The 20,348-nt window shown below is 42.2% G+C and overlaps 1 protein-coding gene across 4 annotated transcripts in view; it reads left to right on the top strand.

The window, feature by feature from the left end:
* adamts17 (ADAM metallopeptidase with thrombospondin type 1 motif, 17) overlaps nucleotides 1-20,348 on the top strand; it is a 79,263-nt gene that overhangs the window by 15,672 nt on the left and 43,243 nt on the right. For all 4 annotated transcript variants that reach the window (XM_035416692.1, XM_035416690.1, XM_035416691.1 and 1 more), the window contains exons 5-9: nucleotides 69-152; nucleotides 1,088-1,245; nucleotides 4,837-4,880; nucleotides 15,033-15,138; nucleotides 19,036-19,176. In XM_035416692.1, coding sequence (XP_035272583.1) covers nucleotides 69-152; nucleotides 1,088-1,245; nucleotides 4,837-4,880; nucleotides 15,033-15,138; nucleotides 19,036-19,176 — 533 coding nt within the window. The remainder of the gene's footprint in view (nucleotides 1-68; nucleotides 153-1,087; nucleotides 1,246-4,836; nucleotides 4,881-15,032; nucleotides 15,139-19,035; nucleotides 19,177-20,348) is intronic.

The following is a 20,348-nucleotide window of genomic DNA, read 5'->3' as shown; positions in this document are numbered from 1 at the left end:
GCATGTGGGGAGGGGGGGGGGGACAGTTTTACTCCAGAGTCCCTCACCGCCATTCTTCCTTGCGGCAGGTGTACAACATGTTTCACCACAAGAGCCTGGGTGTCAGACTCAACATCCGCGTGACCAAGCTGGTCCTGCTCCACAACCGCCCTGTAAGTCTGACATTTAACCCCCCCTGGCTTGCCTCGACCTCTGCATTCTCTGCTCAGTTAGGGCTTTTGGAAATGGATGATGGGACAACCCATCCATCTAATTGCATGTTGATTTTCTCACCCTCGGGGGTTATTGAGTTGTTGGGCGCCCTCCATTGCTTCCTGACAAAAAACATATACATTTTAATGTTCATGTGTTGTTTGAATTTATTTCTAATCAGAAGTTTGAATTAAATATGTGATTCCCAAGAAAAAAGAAAAATGTACTTCGTCTGACTTACGAGGGTATAGGAAACCTAACCCATGGGTGGTACAGATGTTTCTCTGCATATAAGTGTCTAACCATGTCTAATTAAATTAATTATCCGGCTGAATATTCTGACACCATAATCAGAGCCAGACTCTTAATAAATCAGTCAAACTGTCAATGAATATCTATAGCCTTCCCCAGTATGTGAGTCTAATTTATGGATGCTTGGTACTGTATATCCAGCTGTATACTCTCGTGGATTTGCTAAGACACCTTTTAATTGTACTTTTTAAAGAAAAAAAAAGGACCTTCCCCTTTATAGCTGCTGTCTGAACTCATACAGGTCTCCAGAGATCCAATCTAAATTGCAGTGTAGCTTCCTCTTCTTTTCAGATAGGGCCCTGCTGATAAGTCTAATAACGTGCCTGAAAGCATCACTACAGGAAGGTACATCTGCCCTTATCTCCCACAACAAGGCTTTGAAAATGCTGCTTTGTGAAAGGATTATTGAATGAAGTTCATACCCCGTCTCCAAAACAACTTTATCACCTCAGCTGATTTTAACCGCCGAAACATAATTTTTTAGTGACAAGCGCATAGATATTTCTCTCCATCTATTCCCTTTGGGCTTCACACCGAAAATCAAAGGGCCGCCCTCAGTTTTGTGAAACTTTGTGCCACCCAGGAGACGCTGAAGGTGGGTCATCACGGAGAGCGGTCCCTGGAGAGCTTCTGCCACTGGCAGTACGAGGAGTACGGGGGCGCCCGTTACCTGGGAAACAACTATGTCCCCGGAGGACGGGACGACCTACCGCCGGTGGACGCGGCCGTGCTCGTCACCAGGTGCCTCTCCCGTGATCTCCGCCTTCCTTGCCTCGCTCTGGCAGTGCCTCAGCTGGGGCCCCCGTGCATTAAGCCTTTTTTAAAATCCATAAACACATTAGATAAATTGGAGCTCGTCTTGGCTTAGCGCTGCTCGGCCTTAATAAGGCTCCCATTTATTGCTCTGTCAGTGAGGGAGGTTTGTATCCAATTTTCCTTCCCTCTGTCTCTCTGAAGGATTATTTCTGGCATAAAATGTTGCATTCCTAATTTTGGATTAGGTATTATTACCTGATATAATTTTCTGGGTGGAAAAGAAGAATCCTTTTGTTGAAGCGAATTTTCATGTAGTCTGTCAGATGCTATCCCCCCTCCCAGGTCTGAGGAGAGACGAAGGGGGAGGCCACTTAGACAGAGGGGGCTTTTGTTCAGACGTTAGTTTGTTAAATATGATCTCTTTCCACCTATAAGGCCCCCTCTATGGAAATATAGTGTGCCGGATCAGCGTCTGTCTGAAAATGTTAATGCCAAGATCATTTGCGACGACAAGAGCGTATCATGTACAAATTAAACGGAGGCAAGATGGACAGCCACCCCTTTCTCCTTTGTTTAAGCAATTCTTCCGTAATGTAGAGTCTGTTGTATGGCGTCACGTGGAAAGATAATCTTCATGTCACATGAATTAAAGTGGATCTACATGGAACTACCAACCTGTTAACAGCTTCTTATGCGATTAGGGGGTCATTAAATGGGTTTGATTTACACTGAACTTTGGCTGGATGCTGGGTATCCACGTTGTGCTTTTTAAATTATAGCAGCTTTACAGGAGACATGAATACTTGTTCATTAATGTTATCTTGACCTGATGATTTTTAGAGTTATTTTTTTGACCTGAAGTACAGGACCAAAGTGTCCTAGGGCTCACTTTTGGCAGGGCACGTTTTTGGCTGGGCGTGTGTGGGGGCCTCTCGCTGCACGCATAATCTGTGTGATGAGATCACAGTAGTTGGAACGGGAGTGTGCCTGGCTTTGCGCTCTGCACTGGCAGTCTTGGTCTCTGGCCCTGAAATCGATGCTGTCTTGTGACAGTGGCGAGGCAGATCGTATATGGGCCTTTTCACATCTGTTGCGAGACGTCAGAGTTAACGAGCGTCAGCGCTACCCCCACATTCCCCCGTCGTCTCAATCCTCTCATGACAGTCTGAGCGCAGCAATGTCTGAGCTGCCTATACCACCCAGCTGTGTGTCAAATCCACTTTATTCTCAGAGGCAATTTTAGCAGATCAGAATTGCACATCTGAAGCTATTTTTGAACCTTTGCGATGTCTTAGTGGAGAGGGAGGGAGAGAGAGAGAGCTGCAGAAGCATTTAACTCTTACACATGGGCCCAGGAATGCACAGAACACATGGTAACATGACTAATGCATTTAATTGAGTGTAGAAATGAAATTGCTCTGGTTTAAAAACAAACCAGTAGATCCATACTCGCCCGTACTGTTCTCTACCAGATTGACTTGACATACTTTCGTAGACCAGATGTTGTTGGTTGTGATTTTACAGCAGACAGCCTTATCTTAGAGAGGGGCTGCTTACAGTATAAAGTCTCACATTCTACTGTCTATGCATACATTTGGAATTGTACTGTTCAGATAACATGTTGTCCCCACGCAAAGCCCAGGTCAGGAGCTGTTGAGATCATTTGCATCTCAACAGGGTTCATCAATTCTCAAAATCAATCATAAAATGCCATCTCCATACCAAAAGGCTCTTTGGAAGGTTTGCTTGAAGTAAGCCATTACTACACAAGGCCATGTACACAGTCATACATGCACACACACACGCACGCACACACACACACACACACACACACACACACACACGCTCAGGATATGCTGTTCTGAGTGTTTAAATGTAGGGGATGTACCATATAACCATAGACAGTTGATATCTTGTCCTTTTGGTCAATTTGATATGGCAGTAATTCTGAGAACCTTAACCTGAAGGTTTGGTTCTGCAAAATTACAGGATTGGTGACTGCCTCTGAAGGCTTTGTCCCTTGCCAGTTGGAATTACAGCGGGAAGTTGGGCAGACAGACAGACTTAGCCTAGTGCAGTTTGTGGCAAGGCAGGCATAAGCTGGCCTTGGCCATCCAGACTCCAGGACCTTTCTCATTTTCTTAGTCCACTGTGTTGCCTTAGACCTATTAATTGCGAGTTCAAAGCAGGTTCCTTTGCTAAACCACGTTGACCTTTGGGACGTGTAATTAACAGTGTTTTGGTAACCAGGGCAGTAAAGAGACCAGGGGTTCTAAAGGAGGCCCGGAAGGCCAAAATGTGCCTTGTGTGTCCTGGTCAAAATTCTCATCCCTCTGAGAAAGCAAACAGCACACAGCCTAAAATCTCCTTATTAGTTTAAACTCTTCCTCTGGGTGGTCAGATTCTAAAACCCCAGCAAACACTGGAGAGTTTAGCCTTGGTTTTAATGAATGTGTGCCAAGATGAGGACACTCTCCCGTGTGAATGGATGTTGTATAAATGATTAAATGTACCGTGTTCTTGGATACGCACTAGTGTTTAATTTTCTGTGGAGCTGAATTCATTGCTGGTTTTTGAAAAGTCCAATCAAGAAAAGATAACTACACCAATCTGCAAAAACAAATGCAGTTCCAGGGTTCAAAATTTTTTTGAAATGTTTATAGAGCCATTAAATCTTCCCACTTAACTTTTAATTCTTAACTTCAGCTAAATTTTTCACAGGAGTTCATTTTCCCCATTTCTTTTTGTACCCACCGAGGGGGTGATTTGGTGCAGGTAAAAAAAAAAATATACGTTGGTTACGATTTCTGATACCGAGCAGAGAGGGATGATCTAACAGCCCCCTTAGGCAAGCAGATATTATTACGAATACTTATTAGCAAATTATTTATTATCGAGGCTGCCGCCCATTTTATATTATCCGTTTATACCCCTTGGTATTCACTGATATCTTTCAGGGAAGGCTCCTTACCCAAAGGTACAAGAGCAGTTCCCTGCCTGGGAAACAAACATTCTTCTTATGTGTGAGCGCTGCTCGTCCAAAGACCCAGCGGTGTACAGTAGAGCATTCCGGTGTTCTCTGGCATGCTGCACTGTAATTGTCACCATGGTTTCACTTTATATCCCGATGTCTGTATGCAGCAGTTTACACCTGGAAGCTTGGGCTGGCTGTACATTAAGGACAGGGCCGTGTGTTTTGACTAGAGCCATCTCATTGAGTCGCAGACTTCTCCCTTTGATGTGCTGTGTGGGAGTAACTCGCGGAGTAGTGACGCTCATTATTTTTGTGTACACACGATGGTCAGTCTCCACAGCCTCCCACATTTTGCAGTTATGTTTACAGAAGTAGTTGAGTCTCTTTTTTAATGCTAACAGATCCAGCCCACCTGAGAGGCTGTGTTTTATTTATCCATTTTAAAAGGGCCCCCCGTAAGTAAACATAATGTGGTTTGAGCACCTTTCAGAAAAGAGAACGAATTGGCGTGATGATACAGCTTATACAGCATTTTCCCGTGTATTCCTAACGCATTCCATTATTTCTGCATCCGTAACATCTGCATGTCTTTCTCTTTCCAGGACGGATTTCTGTGTCCATAAAGATGAGCCATGCGATACAGTAGGTGAGTGACAATCGTAATTATGGCCAAGCTGCTCAGCCAAGCTGCTTTCGCAGAATATGGATGCAGATACAGCGAGATTCATGTTTTTTGCAAACACGCACACATACAAAAAACAAAGGACCTTTAATTAGTGTGACAGCAGTTGTAAACCAAAATAAAGAGCCGTAATGACTATGATTAAATTGTCAAAGAGCTTTTTGGACGGAATGCTTGAAATGACAAATGAGTTTGTTTCATGCAGATATGGTATCATTGGCAACAAAGTCGTTATGTGTTTTTCCATCCAAATATATTTCTGTAAGCTATTTGCATATCCTTGTGGTATTGTTATTCTACAGCCAAATGCAAACCGCCCCAAATATATGGCAGTGTGGCAGGCAGAACACTTGACATTTTGGCCACAGTTTTCATGACACTTTGGCTGCAGTTTTAATTCCACTTGAGACTGAAGTTCCCTTGTGCGCAGAAATTATGAATCTTCTGTGGTGAAATGTTGAAGGCCACATGTACTGGTTAATGTCTCCCTGGAGGGGAAAGTCATGGCTCCTCCCACCCCTGAGGCTCCTGGGTCTGCTGTATAATTGAACACCAGCATCATCTGAGGGGACATGGCAGCCTGGCCCTGACTCACAAAATGCATATTGCGCATCAGTCTTACTGTGACCACAGGCCTGTGATACTTGACAGTGCCAAGTGGCATTTAAGGGGTGGGGGTTTTGCTTGGCTGAGTCATGTAACAAGGAACAGTGGGAACACGGTCATTAGCCATCATTGCACACAATAGAAGCACACAGTTCTTTTTATACTTGAACTCCCAACTGCCACAATGTTCACTGTACCAGACTATGTACAGTCCTACTGCGTGAGCTGGTATATGCTGCTTTGCTCATTTCTGGAACCTCGGCCGCTGTAATCATTATTAACTGGTTTAGCAGAGGGGTGACTAGCACAGCTCATTTTTGGAATGTCAACTATTTATATAAAACTTAATATTTACTTAAGGAATGTGGATTAAATACCGTATGGTGTTCAAGAGTGCAACAGTAGTGCCCCTCTCAGTGTTTCGAATAGCAGCCTTGTGATTACATAAATGATGCTTTACCGGTAATTGGATCAGATTAGGAATGTAGAGTTGTCTTCTCCAGAAATGCACCTGCTCACAGACTGATTTGCATGGTAAAGATGGCTTGCCTCCATCTTGTACTGTACAGTTGGGTGGTTAGCGCCCACATATACTCACAGTTATATCATGGTGGTGCATGTCATTGTTTGAAAATCAAATCCCTGTTAAATTTGTGGTAGGGTGATAATCACATTTACTTATATTTTACCATAATGTATAGTGATAATTTAGCCTTTGGTGAGGGTTGTCATTCTCAGTTTTGTTTGTTTTACTTTACTATATAGAGTATTATTTTACCGTAGTCCCGATAAATGCTCCAGGAATAGCACTGTGACTCACTTGATTCTTTGGCAGACACTGTGTCCCAGTGACAACAATAAAGGCAGAGCAGCTCCGTGCTTTGGCTTGCCTGAGAGCCAACAGTGTTATCTTGTTCCTTTTTCAAAAATACTTTCTCTTATATAGTTGGTTGTGGAAAGCCATGCTTCCCGTCCCGTTATTTGAGGAAGAAAACCTGTCCTTTTTCAGTACTGGCACTGAAGTTCTGAACAGTAATAATCAGGAACTAGGTATAAATCCCAGTGGACTCAAGCAAGTAATGTAGTGTTTGTGTCCACTATGTTAGCAGGTGGAAAGAGGCCACCACCAGTGGTGTCATCCTTCATTAACCCTGACCTTGGGCAGGCCTGACCAGGCTTCTGCAGTGAACGTACTCAAGACATTATTAAAATCTCGATTAAACATATTTCCATATAATTCTCTATGGTTTCCTGAGTGTATGAATCAGAGTAATCCCTTTGTCTTGGTTTATCATTCCAGCAGATCTGGTGGTTTGATGAGTTGATTGAACACCTTTAATGAACTTTGGTTTTGTCTGTTCATTTCTTTTAAAAAGGTGTTCATATTCTTTGCTAGTTTTAGGTCTATGAATGTGGTTAGTTCCTTTTGTATCCTTTCCATTTTCTCTTATGTAATGTTGAAACACAGCCATTTCCAACCTTGATTTATGGATTTGGTAGCCTAAGGATTGGCTTCAGTTTTGAAAGCCAAAGCACATTTATCTTCTTTTTATTTCTGTAACATGACCTGTTCTGTAGTCTAGCTGCACACGTTTTTTTCTGCAGAAAGTTAAATAAGATAAAAAAATAAGTAACTTGCTTTCTGCAGTAAAAATGTCATGTATGCTGAAGTAAATATTTCAGTCTTGGGCCATTTTACCCCCTGAATGGTAAGCATAGCTACTTCTGTATATGCACAGTACTACAGACCTCACATCACATCACCCTTTTGAACTCATTCAACTAAAACACACACAGTGATATTCTGAGAACAGTGTGCACATCAGGAAGGGTGGAATGGAATCTTTGCTGGTCCAGGAACAGAGCAGACAAACATATTTCAGTCACTGCCTGGAATAAATGCAGGCTTTCTTTACTCTTCATAGAATTTATGGGGGACCCGTTGAAAGGGGTTTGATTGCAAAGTGATAAGTGCACCTTAGGGGTATTTGTGTCGAGTGGTGGGGAAGTTGGCTTCCTGTCTTTTGAAGTTCTCCCATTCTTTCTGGAGTGACGTAGGCCTTGCCTACAGCAATCAGTTAAACGGTGTGTCTGATCTGAACGCGATAAAGAGTTCACAAAACCAGACAAGTAGTCGGTGGCCTGAATGGCTGCTAGACCTCCTCTCCCCTTATATTTGAGATAACAAACGCTTGGGCCCTGATTCTATCGAACAGCTGTGCCATTTAAAAATGAGTAGCTTATATAAAGACCCATTATTACTTTTTCCACATTTCCTATTCATTTCAGAGACACCAAACTTGATGCTGTGGCTGTCCAAGGGCCTCTCCTTATACTGCCAGGTTTTTTAGGCAAGTCACAGACCCTATTTGAAACCAAAAGGAGCAAAGGGGTCATTTCACTCTAAATATACTGGTTTAGATATTGTTTTCCATTGCCATGATAATAGTTGATGCCAGTTTAATTGTTTTTATTTATATTGCAAGATGTGAAACCTGGATGGGTTGAATGGTCTTATCTCACCTAAATTATTTATTTTCTCCTTTAATTTGTAAGTCATGAAGGGTGCTGAAGGGGCAGTGTCCCTTCTTTTCCTTCCCATTCATTTTCAGTTCAGTGGAATTGGTGTGTTAATGTGATAATGCTTAAGTAGGATTATCTTTCCCATTGGAACGCTCGCTGTGTGGCTGCTAGTGTAGACTGGACCTCACAATACGAGCAACCCTTTAGCACTCCTGGCCAGTTGTTTTCCATGGGCCAATGCTTTGTGTCTCGCCGTCACCCCTGTTTTTGTTTACCTTTTACAGTGGAGCGATCTGGCTCCATAGCCTGTCAGTATTGTGTTCCCCCCCCACACTGTGCCAGTTTGTAGAAGGCCGAAAAAATGGTAATGAGATTTTGAAACTGGGTCGGCTTTGTGAGCCTCGAAAGCAAAGTGTAAGTCAGCAGAATAATACCTTTGTTCCTGCGATGGCTGCTTGGAGTCTGGCTGGAGGTGAACTTTTTTGGCAATGTACTATGTAGTATCTAGAGGTACAGTGCAGGATATATCATATCTGTTCTTATTTCCTTTAGACAGAATCTGATACCTCACCTCAGTTCTTCCCTCCGGGTGTTAACCGTCAGTCTTGCTGTTACCTTTAGTGTTGGTTATCTGTTGTCGTGGTTACATGTAGTTACACATGTATTGTATTCAGTTTTCTGGATTCCTGTCCCCCATCTTGTAGGGCCAGTGTTTTTTTTTTTTTTTTTTTTTTGCAACACCTTGTAGAGATGGATGTAAAGGTCAGCTTGTGTGTGTGTGTGTGTGTGTGTGTGATTCTCTGTGCTGCCTGCACTTCTTCTCATGCACTCTGTAAGACCCTCTGATAAGGCGAACTGGCACGCTGGTTGGGAACGAAGCTCCGTGTTCAGCACTTTTCCACTGGAGGCAGGGCCCTGGCTCACGTGTCCCCATAATCCTCCAGATTTGCTTGGGAACGCCAGGCATTTTGTCACACTAGGCAGTGCCCCAGAGGCCAGGCATTTTGTCAGACAAGGCAGTGCCCCAGAGGCCAGGCAGTCAGGTGGAGGTGGTAGTCACGTAGGGGGCCGACAATGGGCGCCTCTTCTTTTATCAGCAGCGCAGTGTCACAGGTCAGATGCTTTCAGCCTGTGCCCGGAATATTATCTCCACGCACATACCTGTGATGTAACGGGAGGTCTGACAATCTGCACCCTCAAGCGCTCAAGCCAGACAGGCTCTGCAGCTTCAGGCGCCGAGCTCAAATGCACCCCCTGTAAAAGGAACATCTGAGCTGCGTGCCCCCCCCCCCCTCCTATAAAGCTTTACTGTACACTGAGCGTGACCCACTTCTGCCCGCTGTAATTACCATTTGGACAGAAAGTCAGATGTTCCATTGTTAAGTCCGTCCTGTTCTCTTTCATGTGCGATCATGTCAGCAGCAGAAAGGACTGGTGTATTTTAGCATTTAAGTTTTTTTTTTTCTTTTCATTCTTTTTTTCCTTGACTCAAATGTTTATAGGCCTCTTGAAAGAAAAAGCCCGCCTAACTGCTGTGGCTTTTGTTTAGTTTATTCCTGTGTTTGTTTTCTTATTGCTTCTTATCAAAGCAGGAGGGCCCCGCTCTTGGCTGTGTACACTGGCTGAATTTTGGTATGGGGGGGGGGAAGGCGAGTTGAAGTAATATCCTGGTGGTGGCGTTCCGTTTCCTGTGTTTGGTTTACATGCACAAAAACAGAAAAGAACAGAGGAGAAGGGAGTAGCTCTGTCCTGGTTGACCTAACTGCTTTCACAAGGTGGGTGTCATTAGGGCCAGTTGGGGGTCGGCGGGGGTGACCCGTTTGTGAATCAGCTGATTCACTCTTTGCTCCTGGCGGGGTGGAGGTCAGGGCTGAACAATGCGGGTGGAGCAGAATCTGCCGAGCTGCCCCGTTTGTGCTGTGCTGAGCTGTTACATTCGGGACCCTCGGCACGCGGGCATTCCACGTGTGAATGAGAGCCCCCCCTTCATGTCCTAACGGCTAATTAACTCGAAATAAATAATTAGAAAAATATTGCTTGTGTGTGGGGGAGCGCTGTGTGTTTAGATCTGCGATGGAGCTTTTCCCCTCTTTTGAGTCTGTCTGGATGGGTGCTCAGCCAGGGCTGTGAGTCCGGCGGGGCCTTTGACTGGGAAGCCCCAACAAACGCTGAGTCAAATCTGAGCGCCGTGGTGAATTTGTTTCTTTGTCCCCGGCTTAAGCGTCAGAAGTTCTGGCTTCAAAGTACCTCTGGATCTGCAAATATCCGCGCAATGCATTACCTCATACCAGCGCCATTTCATTCCAGCACCCTCTTCCATGGAGCGCTTCCCGACATTAATAGGTATGTCAGCGCACTTGCCGACAGACAAACGGCTTGCTGGAGGCGCGGAGTCACCGTGGGCATGGAGCAGGCACAGACTATCCCCACTTCAAATGCACCATAAATCATGGATCTGAAGCTGATGATTGATAGTCATTTTTATATGAATAATTGTTGCCTTTGGATAGGTATGCGTGGTTGTAAAAGGGGGGAAAATGAGGAAATCCTCGTGGTGAGAACATGGGGCAACATCTGTTTCTTCACTGCCAGCCATTTCTTCAATTGGTCAGGAAAATTGACTGGATGGAAAACTACATTTTTTCAGCTGTCAATTAAAACGTGGGTTGATGGATGGCGAAGCCGCACTATTTAATTGTGCTGCTTATCAAAATGCCCCTCAGAGTAACCTTGAAATTTTCTAACTTTGCATAGAGGTTGGGGAAAAGATATAAAATTGCATATCTGGGCTTGTAGCGAGAATTTGCAAGTATATGGGCTGACTGATGTGTGTCATTATGAGAACTTGCCATCTTTTTTTCTGTGGTTTGATGAGAACTTGGCCCATTTTCCTGAAGTCATAAGGACTTTCTCACTTTCTCTACTGATGATAATGGCCTTTAAATATTTGAGTTTCAGAAGAAACTCAAATATTTAAAGGGCACAAGAAAAGTTGAGCATAATTTCAGAAATGAAATATAACTGCAAGCAACTTTTGAAAAAAGATTTCCTGCATCAAATTCTGTATACTGTTGCATGTGAACTTTTTTTATGTAATTATGTTTTTTATGTTTTATGTAAACATTTTATGTAAAAAAAAAGAAAAAAGTTGGATGATAATTTTTAAAAAGACTGAAATTTTCTCAATGACAAAAAAGTGTAATGATGGAGCAGTTGAAAGGATAGACTTTGGAGCCACTGAGATGTGTGTTTTAGCTGTGAGCTAGGCAACATTGTATTTATCATAAATCCAGAAATGAAACTTGCTATTTTGTGTATTGGTCTACCTCATAGAGATATATTCCCTTTATTTTTCTGTGAAATTATTCAAGAGGTTCAACAGCACTCAGCTAAATGAAAATTCTTGTCTTAGTCTTATTTTATTTGCTTTGCAAATGCAACTTTGGTCCAGTAACAATGATTTTCTTTCAGTCAAAATTATGGGGATAAATAATTGAAATATTCATTAGATACAATATATGATCAAGATGATACCTTTGAAACATCCAGAAGGCTATGTCAAGCTCCGTCCAAAATCCTATTCGCAGTCATCTGTATCACTGTGACTGGTTGAGTTCAGTCCCTTTAAGAGAACTGGATTTAGCATTTTTGTGTCTTAAAAGAATGACCACAGATTTTGGGGTGTAGACCACAGGTCAGGGAAGTGGTGTAGTCTGGCACAAGATTCAAGCCTGGGCCTAATGCTCTGTCCCTGGCAATCATTAAATGCAGGTTCTACAGTTGTTTATAGTGGCTTCTTATTTTAGTGGTTATGCAGAAACAAATAAGCTGGTTGACATGGACCCATCCAACCCACATCACAATTTGTTCTGTGCATTACACAGCATTGCCAATCTTGGTCTGACAGCTGGTAGACTGGTCTCAATAAAGCCAGCCTAGACTCGTCCTGGACCATTGCTGCTCATTACGATGCAATGCTTCATTTAGCTCATTAACTGACATCTGTAAACTTGGGTCAATTAATCATTTTCAAATAAATATCAATGTACCAAGAATGATCTAGCAGTTCAACAGAAGGAACAGCTTTGCTCAGTGCATGCTGAAAGCCAAGTTATGCAACAGTGGAAATGGCAACCTTAAATCTTTTTCCTGTTTTTCTTTTGGAAGGATACAGTTTCAATAACGGCACTGTGAATTCAGCTGCGGTTACTCGCTAGTCGAAGTTGGCATAGTGCTGTTCTTGTTTTTTTTTTTTTTTTTTGCTTGCATGCCTTCATCACAGTCCTCTGGTGAAAATTTTTGCTAAACCCATGACGGACTGTTTATAGATGTGGCCAGGAATTGTGCCAAAATGTCAGTGTATTCAGGAAAAATTGCCTTACCAGTGCACCAGTTCTGTTCATCCTGTTAAGGCACAGTTCTAGTTCATGGATGGGCCCCACCATCTGTTATCGAATCCAGACCACGGCGGTGTCGACTGTGGCCACCTTTATGGCTGGGTGATGCACAGTTGGGTTTAGCATTGCTCATGGATGGGGAGGTTTCAGTTGACTGGGATGACTGGATCTCATCATACACCAGTGACACCCACTGGTGATTGGGCCGATTTGGTCTGTTAAGGTGCACATGAAATGTTTTCCTTTGACTTAGGTTTGTTTAAGCCCAACCTGTGACCTGTGGTGTGATAAGAAAAGGTGGCTAACATCACAAGCTCTGAAGGAGAGCACATGCTTGTTTGCACTGTTTCAAATTGATTGTGGAAGTTGTGGCAAAGAGCACTGATAAAATGAATGAATAAATGCAGTTGGACACTCCAAATTGCAAATAAAAAAGGGTAAACGCTTTAAAAAATAAATGTCTGCTATGGCTGCGACCCACTGTGCCATAATACTCTGTATTGCATACATTACATGATACCCTGTCAAGTATTTCTTTCCTATGAACAAATCTGAACTGGCTCCCCCAGTAGCAGTAACGCTATTTATCAGTCTCTCCACTGGATTTTATCAACAAACCATTGAATAAATAACTGACCCATCTGACAATTCAGTGAAATGCATTGTACTCCATTGCGTATCTACTACATTTTGCGCCAAACATTATGATGTGCTTTTTTTGGATTCCTTCTGAATTCAGTTTTGTTGTCTTGTCAGTGATTTAATTTATTCTGGTCCGAATCCAAGCGTGACTCCAAACCTTATTTCCCTGGGATCACTGGATATCATCCAGTGACAGACAAAAAGCAGGTGTGTGAATGGGACGCACTGAAAGGTAATAGCCTACGTATTAAAGCAACTTATTTGGTGAGGTCATTTCAAGTGGCGTAATATTTTGGTTAAGGATTGATTAATTTTTCAAGACACAAGGCTCTCCAGTCCCACATTTAAACAACCCCGAAAGCTTTCGAAAATCTCTGATAGCTCAAAATACCTAAACTTGTTCACAAGTTTGAGGGGAGCACATGGGAGTAGGGTTTCATCTGTAATCAGGCAGACTAACAGTATTTTGTCTACTCAGGGGTTGGAGTTTGTACTGTCTCCCCAGTTCACTGGCATGTCCCAGCAGCCCTGGTTTATAGTGGCAATAATATTGAGATTCCTTACATTTAATTTGTGCACTGTCTCTCTCAAACTATAATAACATCATTGTGCATGCCCACTGGAGCTCATGATATCTAGGTACATGTGTTTTTGAGTGTGAACTTGGTTGCACTCTATAACATGTCTCTGAATAAAGACATTTATTTGCCTTAGCAGCCAGTGCAAACTGTACTCATGTCCAGTATGTGATGAGAGAGTAAGTGTTTGTGTATTCTAAACTTGTAACATGTGCGTTTACACAGAATAATATGTTTGCAGGCCATTCATAGTCGACAGTGACTGGGAATCTAATGGGGCGACACATAATTTATAACATCATAACTCATGAAGGTATTGCTTCAGTGGGAAAGATGTTCCCCACCTCAGTGCACAAGAGTGACTCCTCTGGCCAACTGGAAAACAGCCAAGTGAGATGTGCAATACTGTGGCACTATGGCTGTGCAGCACAGCTAGTGGACTTCAGAGTAAAAAAAAGGAAAAGTTGAGTTCTTGCATTCAGAAGACACCCATGCTAATCTGCATCTTCCTCAGTTGCCTGAGGGTGTTATAGGGATGGCATGGGCTTATAGTACTGTTTGAATGTTCTAAATCAGGAAATAAAAAAAATGCTGTTACAGCACAAATCACAAAGTTGTGGCTATAGAATCAGTGAATCTGCGAAGCATCCATCGTAAAAAAAAAATCATGTAGATGATTTGCCCTTAATAGTACAAAAAATAGACTCCCAAAAGATGCATGGAGAATATTAGAAAAGAGGTTGGAATTTTGCTGACCTGAGGAAACTTAAGCAGTAACAAATGCATACAATTCATAGTGCTGTCATTTATTAACACTAATCTTCCCCTGTTTACTACTGCAGTATCACAGCAATAATTACCTGTCTTCATCCGACATTTCTTCCTGGAGCTGCTCAGTAGATGTTTTAGCTGTTCTTGCCTAACCTCAACATTACTATTGTGTTCTGCCACGTTGTGTTCCACGTACATGTTTGCCAAAAGAATATTTTGATACAGATTTTAGATGAGTAAATCTCAAGCTCAAAGCTGACGGTGTGAGAAGGGTATGCCCAAAGGGAATGCACAGAATATCAACATAGGGCTTGATTTACTGAGACCTTCAGCATATGTAAATCCATTTAGCACACGCAAAACCAATAACATATTTCTTGTGCACCAATGGTTGGTTGTGTTATAGATTTTGTGTGTGCTAAAAGGTTTTGAACGTGCTAAAGATCTTAGCAAATCAGGCCCATAGTTGTAAAATGGGATTTCCTTTTCGTTTAGGTATTACTGAACCTACAGTATATGAAAGCTCAATGAGCTTCAGCTCCATGGGGCTGCAGTGGTGAAGAGTGCCTCTCACCCTCATTTGCTGTATTCATTCTCAGGAATTGCCTATTTGGGTGGGACTTGCAGCTCCAAGAGGAAGTGCGTGCTGGCGGAGGACAACGGGCTCAACTTGGCCTTCACCATCGCCCATGAACTTGGCCACAAGTAAGCGGCTCCATTCAACAGAGCAGCCAGCTGTGGTTGCGTTAACAAACATACTTTTCACGATCACCATCTTTCTCCCGGATTGGTATCTCTGGTAACTATCCTGCTAAAAACTTGCAGTTGGCAATTTTAGTCCCTTGTTGAATTTATTTATAATTGAATATTAATTTTATTTTTTTTATAAGGGGGGTGCACTGCATGCATGTACCCGAGCAGGATGCAGTGTAACGGTACTATCCGTAGTCGGTGCTACCCTTTGGTGATGGTTGAAATTATTTTCCTTCCTCCTACTTTGTAAAGTACTGTGATCCTGTGTTGAAAAATGCACTGTAATTCACTTTGAGATACTGTGTTAAAAGATACTATATAGAATGCAAGCACTTACTATTGATACAAAACTAAATACTCAAGCTAAAAAAAAAAACAATGTTCTTACCCTAATATAGGTCTTCATTAGTCAAACACTCCTACGGCTTTACCCTGTTTGTATCCAGAACAGGATTTGCGATGGTATTTATATAGACTATACTTAACAGAGTTTCCACATCCGTTAAGTATAGTCTATAGTATCTGTCAATCTCGCTGCCTCAGGCCATGGCTGTTGTAGCACCGAGGGACAGATCTCAGACTCTTGCAAAACGTATCCATTTGCCAGTGCTTTGATTTGTGAGGAATCTCCTATTCTCCTTGAAGGTTTGAATGTGAGCCTCAAGCTATTATCATGGGGTGACGGATGTTAGGGACACAGTATGTGGCAGAGGAAATTTTTCTCTTCCCACCCCTCCAAACTCCTTGCCAACTCCACTGGCGGTTTGCATCTCTGGATTCTATAATATTTACCATCTCAGAGAAGGCCATAGCTTATACCTTTGAATGAAAGTTTCTTCTTTTTTATGTTCAATCCAATTTTTATTCTTTATTCTATTTTTTCTCTTTCTCACAATTTAGAATGCTCGGTCATACTCAAAGACCCATTTCAGGCATTGAACGGTGTTATGCCAATCGCCACTTAATTTAAGACGACCTGAACAGGTCAATTGCAGAGTGCGAATGATTGAGCTGGATGAGTAAGCCAGCAGCCACAGATAATAGCTTTTGATAGCATTGGCAGTGTTTATCTTAAGGATGTATTAATATTTCTCACCATGTGTAGTACATTTATTACCAGTACAGCATTTGACAGTTATTTTAAACTAATTGTTTACTTACTGCATGCTAGTATAGTTGACTTTCTGCTTGAAGAACTCAAAACGTGATGCATAAATTCTTCTATACTAAAAATGTTCTGTGTAACTGAATGATCTCTTTAAGGCATGTCTGTCATGAGTCATATCTCTCAATAGTTATTTTCAGTGAAGGTTAATGTTCCCTACATGCACTTCAACACCCTTCTAAGTTTGTTTTAGTTTCTCCATGCATTTAGCTCTTTTAAACATGACTGTGTCTAAAGTCATTTGAAAGAGGTATCTGGTTACAGTAGGAGAGATTTTTAAATGGTTACACATAGCCTATGACAGGAAAATAATGGAAGGCTAACACCAAAATAATAATGTTGTCAAAAATATATCCCCTATGACAAGGGGGTTAGGGCCTTGCCAGTGCACTGTCAGGTTATCACAGGCTGTATTCTGTATTGGGCCAGTATTGACATGCAGGAGAAGTTTTAATGGTCAGACTGGACCAGTTGTAATGACAAGGTGTAATGAGCTGGCACACAGCTAACTGTAATACTATCTTTACTGGGGATATCATTATAAACTTTGTCACAGACATTACATACAACCCTGTAAAAGCCCTCGTTGCACTATCTTTGTAAAATGCTTTATTAAACAGGGAATATTAATTTTAAGTGCCCCTTTTTACGGTTAATTTAAAGACTGTGATTTTGTACTTAAGAAGCATTTACAATTTTTGTGTTTTTTTCCATACCACCAAGCTTTATTTTCCCTCACTAAGTAAAATTCATTGACAGTGCAGACTTCTCATGGCTAATGCCATCAGTGAAGATGTGACTGCAGATAAAAGAGGCATGTGTACATCAGCAATGTGAAAGGGAAGCTTCCTGAATACCTCAATGGGCGGGGCTACAAAATGGATCACCAATATTGATTATCCAATCAAAAGATTTGTTCAAATTGAGTAACTGGCAACCTGCAAATTCTCTGCTCAGTTTATAGGCATCTACTATCCCATTTTTAGAAGAGATGGAATTCAATACCACATTCATGGAGCCACAAAACTGACCACTGAGGTGTTCCTGGGCAGGTTGTAAAGTCTTTCAGTTGTCCACCAAACAAGCGCAGATCAAGCTTGTTTCATCATCCATGGTTCACATGGAATGCTTTAAGCCTCCTTAAGCTCTCTCTGGCATTTACCCCTGCAGAATGTTAGAACCAATAAGTTGATTTGAGATCAGTTACAAAATGAATATTTATGGTGATGAAATTTCAAAGGAAAATGTAAAAAAAGGCTGATATTAATGCCATTCCAAGTTAAATTTAATTATTACTGGAACAAGTCAAATATACCATCAGCGGTGTCCTTCCCACAGTCGCTTTTAATTACTGACTCTCCCAAATGCACTAGGAGACCTGTCAGAACAAAAGTGGGGCGAAGAGATGTTTTTTTGTCGTTCTAATGGTTTATTGCATTTCTGAGTGTTAAAATTGAACAGAAGAGCATGGCTTGTTTTCTGAAAGCTTTTCTTTAGTCTTGTGAAAGTTCAGGGCCAGTCAGTAAAGGATGACAATTAGATTTAAAAAAAAAATCTGTTTGAAATGCAGTTTTCAGTTCTGGTGCAAAAACCTTCGCTTTGACTACAGAACTTAAAATTGAACTTCTCCATTCATTATTTATTTTATTTCCTGGATGAAATTCCAAAATGCTGAAAAATGACTTGAGTTCCATTATTCGTCATTAGCTGTTTGTCTTTAAATACATGCTATGGATAGACTTAGAGCAATCTACATTTGATGTAATGAAATGTTGGCTCACTTTGTAGACACATATCAATGGATCTTGAATAGTGGAGATGCAGCCCAATTTACATACTTCAGAGTTCAGCTTTACCTTTACAGTATAGATAGATAGATAGATAGATGGATGTTTCATACTCTATAGTGTGTAAGGTAAAGCTGACCTTTAGTCTTTGTAAATGTGGCTGCATCCAAGATCTTATGGCTTTGTGTGATTTGTGCTTTGGGCCAGTTGGTGGCAATGCTCTAGTGCACAGATTGGCTCAGCAGTAACTAAGAGTTATTAAAACGTCAAGCGGCCTCCCCCCTTCCGCCCACCCACCAGGAACGTTCAGGTGTCACAGGAAGACATTCCCTGCTTTTCTTAGCTCATCATCTGACCCAACTGGGCGCTTACTTGTATGGTAAGCAAAAGAATATTTGTACGCCCAGTCCTTATACACAAATAAGACTGCAAAATGGAAGTCCATTTTCATCTTTTATATCCCATGCCTTATTTGTGTGCACTGCAATCAATGTAATTTTCCATTTCCTGCTTTTCTCTTTTCCATCTTTTAAAACTGAGAATGAATACTTGAGGTTGGATCTCCACTTTTTTTAGTTGTTTTTAATTGATTCTCTCACTGCTGCAGTTCAAACTAGGTTGTTGTTTGTAATTTTCCAATGTAGGTCATGGCTTTCAAAAGAAGTGCATTATAACCGTCTACAGCAAAATGCTTTTCGCTCACAGAAGAGCCGTTTCCCTGCGGTAGCGTTTAAACAGTTTTACACATGCTACCCAGACTGTGCGTGGAGAAATCCGGTGCAGGCTGTCCCGGCGGCTTGGATCGGCGCGCGACAGCTTGGACGGAGGCGTTTCCAGCAGCCCCGTGTCGCTCGGAGACGGGGAAAAAAAGGGCCTCACGTCTGCTTTTCTCCGCAGCGTCGGCATGAGCCACGACGACGACCACTCCACCTGCACCGGCCACTCCCACATCATGTCCGGCGAGTGGGTGAAGGGCCGCAACCCCAGCGACCTCACGTGGTCCTCCTGCAGCCGAGACGACTTGGAGAACTTTCTCAGGTCAGAGAGCAATCCCGCAGCTGCTCCCCTTAATTGCACTCTCACTCACTGTGGCCAGGGTTAGCGGGTCCAACGTAGCTCTGCTTGTAGCATGCGAGCTTGCAGTTTGGGACATCGTTTTGGATGCAGTGTCATTTACTCAGGTGTAAGGATACAGAAGAAAATGATGTGACGTCGTTTTACAGGACGCCCACATGGTTCCAGCATGGGAGTTGCCGTTGTTCCAAACAATGATGCAATACTGCTGCCTGTTAAATGCTGGCTCAGGACATTCCAGAACGTATGACTGTTCACATCCCCATTAATGAGTCAAGAGATGCTGATTTGGCATGAAACCCGTCACTGTGTGATGTAGGAAACTCTGGGATAGAGTGGTGAAACGTGTCAGAACAGCTGTGTGGAGACATGGGCACAGCAAAGCACACAGCAGGGCAGTGTGGTCAGAGTCTACACTGAGAAACTGGCCACTGCAGATTTATAAATAACTCTATTACATGACTGGAACATAAACCTCATCCGCAGCCTGCAACATGCAGGGGTAGTTGTGGATTCGGTAATTCTGTGTGTTCTGGTAATATCCATATCTAAGTACAGACACATCAGTGGTTTCTGGTTTCTTTTCCTTCTTATGGCTCCTGCAGCAGCAGTATGGAATGCCATTTGATAAGTGAATGTGTGATGTGGTCTGAAAAGTGCATGTAGGGAAAGCAGAACCTCAATATCTTGAGACTCTGCATGAAAATGAAAGAACATGAAAGAGTCCCTCATATAAATGACAGCGTGTTATTTTCTGCTGCTATTCCCATCTCAAGCAAAAAAGCAATTATTGCCTCAGGTGAATTTAATTAAGCTGTGGTCCTGAATGGCTGTTAAAACACAATGTATTTATCACTTGGTATGCCGCAGCTGTGGGCTACTGCATATTAACTATTACAGTCAATTTCCATGCATCATTTAACATGCATGATTTACTTCCACTGTATGTATGAAAGACTTGTTTTGTTTTTTCTTTGCAACATGGGCAGCTCGTGTTGCATTTCCCATTGTCTTTTTGTATGTCTAATTCTGTATGTACTGTATACTGCTATTTGCTGTAGGTCCTCACTACATGAGAATACAGAACAGTATGTGCAGCCTGCTTCAGGGACAGGTGTTTGTAATTGGGAAGAATT

The sequence above is a fragment of the Anguilla anguilla genome, chromosome 5 (assembly GCF_013347855.1).
Source record: "Anguilla anguilla isolate fAngAng1 chromosome 5, fAngAng1.pri, whole genome shotgun sequence".
In the NCBI taxonomy this organism is placed as follows: Eukaryota; Metazoa; Chordata; class Actinopteri; order Anguilliformes; family Anguillidae; genus Anguilla; species Anguilla anguilla.
Note: the sequence above shows the minus strand (reverse complement) of the source record. Positions and strands in the feature narration are given on the sequence as shown.